Source organism: Pteropus vampyrus, unplaced genomic scaffold (genome assembly GCF_000151845.1).
Source record: "Pteropus vampyrus isolate Shadow unplaced genomic scaffold, Pvam_2.0 Scaffold250, whole genome shotgun sequence".
In the NCBI taxonomy this organism is placed as follows: Eukaryota; Metazoa; Chordata; class Mammalia; order Chiroptera; family Pteropodidae; genus Pteropus; species Pteropus vampyrus.
The window spans coordinates 1,057,545-1,063,120 of NW_011889031.1; the positions used below are offsets into that span (position 1 = coordinate 1,057,545).

The 5,576-nt window shown below is 54.8% G+C and overlaps 2 protein-coding genes and 1 pseudogene across 2 annotated transcripts in view; 2 read left to right on the forward strand and 1 right to left on the reverse strand.

Annotated features, from left to right (window-relative positions):
* NUCB1 (nucleobindin 1) overlaps positions 1–907 on the reverse strand; it is a 16,317-nt gene extending 15,410 nt beyond the window's left edge. Inside the window, exons 1-2 of the mRNA XM_011374585.2 lie at positions 763–907; positions 249–452 (exon numbers count right to left, since the gene is read on the reverse strand). Of these exons, the coding sequence (XP_011372887.1) occupies positions 249–441 (193 nt within the window). The 5' untranslated portion in view covers positions 442–452; positions 763–907. The remainder of the gene's footprint in view (positions 1–248; positions 453–762) is intronic.
* Positions 908–1,046: 139 nt separating this feature from the next.
* The window catches only part of TULP2 (tubby like protein 2), an 11,847-nt gene continuing 7,317 nt past the window's right edge, over positions 1,047–5,576 (forward strand). Inside the window, exons 1-8 of the mRNA XM_023520159.1 lie at positions 1,047–1,288; positions 1,539–1,677; positions 1,975–2,007; positions 2,637–2,688; positions 3,060–3,216; positions 3,898–4,035; positions 4,294–4,413; positions 5,208–5,329. Coding sequence (XP_023375927.1) covers positions 1,976–2,007; positions 2,637–2,688; positions 3,060–3,216; positions 3,898–4,035; positions 4,294–4,413; positions 5,208–5,329 — 621 coding nt within the window. The 5' untranslated portion in view covers positions 1,047–1,288; positions 1,539–1,677; position 1,975. The remainder of the gene's footprint in view (positions 1,289–1,538; positions 1,678–1,974; positions 2,008–2,636; positions 2,689–3,059; positions 3,217–3,897; positions 4,036–4,293; positions 4,414–5,207; positions 5,330–5,576) is intronic.
* On the forward strand, positions 2,194–2,312 carry LOC111729197 (annotated as a pseudogene).

Consider the following 5,576-nt stretch of genomic DNA (forward strand, 5'->3'; position numbering starts at 1 on the left):
GGGGGGGTGTCTTAAAAAAGGTTTAGGTGCGTGTGTGTTGGGGCATGACGTCGACTTTTCACTTAAAATCTGACCCGATTTCCCACACCTCAGAATCAGGGAGTTAGGAATCTGTTCCCCGACCCCGCCACTTCCTCCCCCGCCCCCACAACCAGTTTTCCACCACGTCAAATCGCCGGGTCTGCAAAGAATGACAGACAAACAAACTCCAAGCCGTATGGTGGGGGGAGAATCCACCCAGGGGCCACGGGGGGTCCGCGGGAATTGTAGTACCACTGCAAACACCTGGCTGGAGAGCAGGGCAGGACCACTCACGGGGCTCTCGGTCGCGGGGCTCTCCTCCTTGGGCGCCCCTCGCTCCAGGGGCACAGTCAAAACAGCGCGGAGCAGCAGCAGCGGCGACAAGAGGAGGAAGACTGCTCGCGACCCAGAGCGAGGCATGGCGGCGTGATCTGTGGGAGCGGAGAGATGAATAACGTCTGTCGCAAGCCTCTTCCTTCCTTGGACCTAGGAGTCGGGACTCAAGCACCGTAACCGCCTCCCTCCCCCCTCTTTCTAGGAGTCGAGACTTAAAACGACTAGTTTCCCGGGACCCAGAATTCCGAGCCTCCAGCCTCTTATTTTCTTCCACTCAGAAGTCCTGGCTCCCTGCACCCCCTTCGCTCAGGCTCAAGAATCCGGGATCTCAAGCCTCTCCTTCCTCAGACCCAAAGGTCCAGGCCACCAGCCCCCTTTTATCCTAGGACCTATAAATGCTGGTACCCGGCTCGCCCTCCGCTGGGACTCAGTCTTCCAGCCCTCTGGCCCCCCTCTTCGCCGCCTTCCCAGGACCCGAGTCTGGAAACCGCCAGCCGCTCACCTCTCCTTCACCGCAGAGGGCGTTTTCCCGGGCTAGGACCGGCGCCGCGTTCTTGGTGCGTCTCCCAGGCCACGCCCACTTTCCCGCAGAGGACCCGCCCTCAGCAGTCTGATTGGTCCACGCTGGCTGCCAGCTCCGAGGGTCTTGCCTAGTGGCCCCGCCTCTCGTCGAAGTCTCTGGCCTTTTCTCGAAAGACTCGCCTCCTTTCTGGGAAGCCCAACCTCTTAACGACACATTTCCTGCCTTGTAGGCGCTAAGAGGAGCGGAAACTTTCAAAGAGAACTACAACTCCCGGCAGGCCTGGGGAAAAATGCGTCCACTTCCGCGGCATCTTGGCCCCTTCGCCTCACGGGAGTTGTAGTTTCCCCAGTTATTTTTCTCCCTAAGAAGTGGCTTCAAGTTAGCGATTGTCACAGGTCACCTTACAAGGTTCGTATATAAGTAAGTGAGAGGTGTAGAGACTGCGATGTGGCCTCTCTGGGGTCCCTTTAAGGAACACTCGTATCCCCCTTCTAATTCAGAATCCCTGGAGCAGGGTAGCCTGGCTGCAGCAGAAGGCAGGGGTCGTTGCTTTGTTGGAAGTTGAGCGTGTGAGAACAAGAGGGAGGGGATCAGGGCAGGTCCCAGTAGGAATACTCCCTCCCTTGGGAACTTCTTTCTTCCTTTACTTACTTCCCAGAGACCCAGAGATTAGGTCCCCAGCTCTCAAAGAGTGGGTCGGGTATGTTTAGAAATTGGCCAGAGAGGCAAGGCACTGAGGAGTGAGTGTGAAAAGCCTCTCCAGACGCGAGGTGAGGAGTCTCCAAGATCCCAGGCAGGTGGGTGCTGGTGATCTGGGGTTACTGGGGGGGTCGGGTGTTTGGGGCCCAGAGGCTTGAGTTCTCATGCTTGGATGTAGGAGAGAGTTAGGCATTTTGGGGGAGAGAGAACTGGACTCCTGGGCCGGATAGTGTTGAAAGCTGGAAAAGGCAGCTGGGTCCCTAAATAGGAGTAGGCGATGGAATTCGGGCTGCCTGGGTCCAGGAGAAAATTGAAAGCTTAAGATCAGGTATTGGAGGGCAGAGTCCATTGGTATATCGAGTCTGGGTCCTGACTCCTCATTCTTGCTTCTCCAGAATGTCTCGTGAGAATGATACATGGAAGAAAGAGTGAGTGGGAAAATGGGATGGGTGGGGGTGGTGGAGATGGGCGTACGAGGGGGAACTCTGTGTTTGATGATGCTCATACACACTCAGCTCTGGTCTCATAATGATGTTTGCAAGTTCAGCACCATCAGCCTTGTAGGAAAGGTCTGAGGGCCTGGACTTCTGGGTCCTACCTAAAGGGAGTGAGTTTACTATGGCCATGCCACCCTGAACAAGCCCGATCTCATCTGGTCTTGGAAGCTAAGCAGGGTCGGGCCTGGTTAGTACTTGGATGGGAGACCACCTAGGAATACCAGGTGCTGTAGGCAAAAAAATAAAATAAAATAAAATAAAATAAAATAAAGGGAGTGAGCTTAGGATGAAGACTTGTGAGTCTGAAAGAGGAGGGGCTGAGGGCTTAGACTCCCAAGTCCTGAGCCCTGATCCCAGGAGGGCCCTGGGATCTGTGACTCCTAGATTCTAGGCAGGCCAGTGCTGGGAGATAGAGCTTCAGAACTAGGGGAGCAAGCTCAAGTTCTATGCCTTCTGTGACCTAACAAATGCTCAGCATCCCAAATTGGGAAGGGAGGGAGGGGCTCTTGGGCAACTGGGGTGCCCTGCTTGCTGTCACCATAAGCCTGCCTCTCTCTCAGGACCCTGGGGGGAGAGATCGCTGCCATAAGACTGCAGAAGCTGGAACAGCAGGTACCAAGCCCAGGAATCCTGCCACCCCTGCTGTGCCATCTTCCGTAGCTCCCCAGAGGCCCCATGCCCGTGACCTGCCCTGAGACTCCTGGCCTTCTTGGCTCTCTTGGAGCCTCAAGTTCTGCAATTGCGAAATGAGAAAATATGAATTCAAGATCCTAGAGAAGCAACCCTTGGCGATGAGACTCCCAAAGTTCTAAGGAACAAGGACTCTGGAGGGCGGGAGCCCCTAGGTCCTGGGGGAGGAGGAGACTGGATGCTAGGACTCCTGGGTCTGAGGAAGGAGGAGCTGAGGGACTAGACTCCGGGAACCCCCCCGCCGATGCAGGCCTCCCCTTGTCCCAGGCCCTTTTCACTCCTGTCTTCTGCAGGGTTCCTGGCCCCCATCCACCCCTTTCCCTCTCCCTCAGTGGCGGCTGTTTGAGAAGAAGCAGCGACGCAAGCGCCAAGAGCCCCTCATGGTTCAGGCCAATCCTGATGCTTCCTTTCGCTCCCGCCGACCGCGGTGGCGGGAGGAGCGCTTCGCAGGTGATAGTGTTGAGGAAAGGTTCCTGGGATCCTGCAGGACCCTAGGCCTGGAGTTGGCGGTGGGGTCTTTGTCTGTGGGAACGCGGGGCGGGGTCTGTGAGAGTGCGGGGCGGGGCCTAAAGCACTCAGAGGGGAGGAGCCTGACGGAGATCTGTAGCCGGGACTTGGTATAGTTCCCCGGCAGAGCCCAGAGAGAGCGGGGATGCAGGGCATGATGCAACTAAGGGGTGGCACCCGAGAGAATCCCGTGATTGGGCTTGTTAGAGCTCTGGGGCGGAGCCTGAGAGACCAGGTAAAGATTGTGCGGGCGGGAGAGCTAGGGAGGCCTGGGGCGGGGCCTGGAAAAGCAGTGGATGCAGTTGGGAGTAACCCCAGCGCTGAAACTAGCAAAGCCCCGGGGCCATGTATGGGGTTGGGCGTGGGGTGGGTCGGGGCCTCGGTAATCAGAGACCAGGTCCTGTAGACGAGGATTGTTTACGCACAGAGTCCTCAACAATTTAGCTGTAGGGATGTGCTCGTTTGAGCCTTAGAATTAAGTTGGTGGTGTTCTGAGTGGGTCTCAGGGTTTTGGGTGGTCAGCCAATCAGGGGCTACGTCTGGGAGCCCAGTGAGGAGACTGATCTTCCCAGAGGACGGAAACGTGTGCATCGTGTTAATGGGCGTCGCTGCACCTTCTGCCAGGCCCGGGGAACCCTTTCCTACGGGAGAACGTGCCACAGGCACATCTGCGCTCTGCCACCCACAGTGTCTTGGGCGCCGTGAGCTGTGGTGGAGATGGCAGCGGCGAGAGCTGCCCCCTGCTATCGTGGACTGCGGCAGGTAATCTCGAGCCCTTGGACCGCCTACACCCTAGAACTCCACGTCCCCTAGAACCCGGGAGTCTGGAACCTCAAACCCTGGTCTCCAAAGGACCCAGGCAGGAGTCCAGACCTTCGCAGGCCTTGAAATCCTTCACACCAAGGAGTCGAGGTCTTGTACCTTCTTCTCCAACACCCAGGAATCTGAATCTCCAGCCCTTTCCTCCCTCAGAAATCAGAAATCCCAGTCTCCCATCCCCTTCCCTATCCTGGCCACCAGGCAGTTCCGATCTGGAGTTGGAGGAAGTCTCCATGGAGGAGGACGTTCCCGCCTCTCCCCCTCCTTTTAAAGAGCCTCCAGGGACAAGACGCAGGGGTTGGCCACCCCACCAACAACTTGGTAATTTCTGGGACATCATCGGGCCCCCTGGTCCAAGTGGCAAATCCTCCCCTTTTTGGTAACAGCTTTTATGAGATGTATTTCGCATATAATTCACTCATTTAAAGTTTACGATCCCATGATTTTTAGTATATTTAGAGATATGCACCTATTGCCACCATCAATTTTAGAACATTTTCATCACTGTCAGAAGAAATGCCATATCTTTTAGCAGTCACTGCACCCACCCCCTCATCCTCCCAGCCCTTGGTCACCCACCACTCATCTACTTTCTGTCTCTTTAGATTTGCCTATTCTGGACGTTTCATATAAATAGAATAATACAGTATATGATCTTTTGTGACTGGCTTCTTTTGTTTGGCGTGTTTTTAAGGTTCATCTATGTTGTAGTATTATCAGTACTTCATTCCCTCCCAGTCCATATTCCGTTGGTAGTGATATTTCATTTTCTTCTCATGACCTGACCAACGATTTCAAAACAGGAATCTTAATTGTCGCCCCAAAACTCCACTCTCCCCCTTACTCCCATTTTAGTTCTCCATTCTCTCCAGTGCTCTCTCTGGGACAAGGGACAATGGGGAGGACTCTAATCCCTCTCTGTCCTTAGACTCAGGATGGTCAGAGACTTCTTGGCCCCGCACATAGGAGAAGTGGGGGATCTAGCAAGTGAGGGCAATGGGTCATAAATAGGGGACCAAACCCCAAGTTTTGGTCTTCTCCAGCTAGCCCTGGTGACCTTGTCCCAAGCTCCTGGGACGCAAGTTTCCTGAGCTCAGTCTTCTTCCATCCCTTAGGGTCCAGTACAGAGGACGAGAGCAACTTCCAGGATGTTGTAGAGGAATACGAATCACCTAGTCCAGAAACAATCCCTGGAATGGACAGTGACCAGGAACGTGGAGATTTGGCTTCCAACCAGGTGGGAGGTGGTACGGCCAATCAAGATAGAGGAAGAGGAGGACTAGCCTTGGAATCTAGGAAAGGTGGAGCTAAAATTCTACAGCCCAATCAGAGGTCTTTTTTACTGGTGGATGGAGCCTGTTGTGACTGGACTAACAGAGGCTCTGTGTGCGCACCATTTATGAAGTCAATCTAGAGGATTTGCATTTATGTGGGCACATACATTAAAATCCAGCCCACCGAAAGGAAGCGAGCTTGGAGAAGGG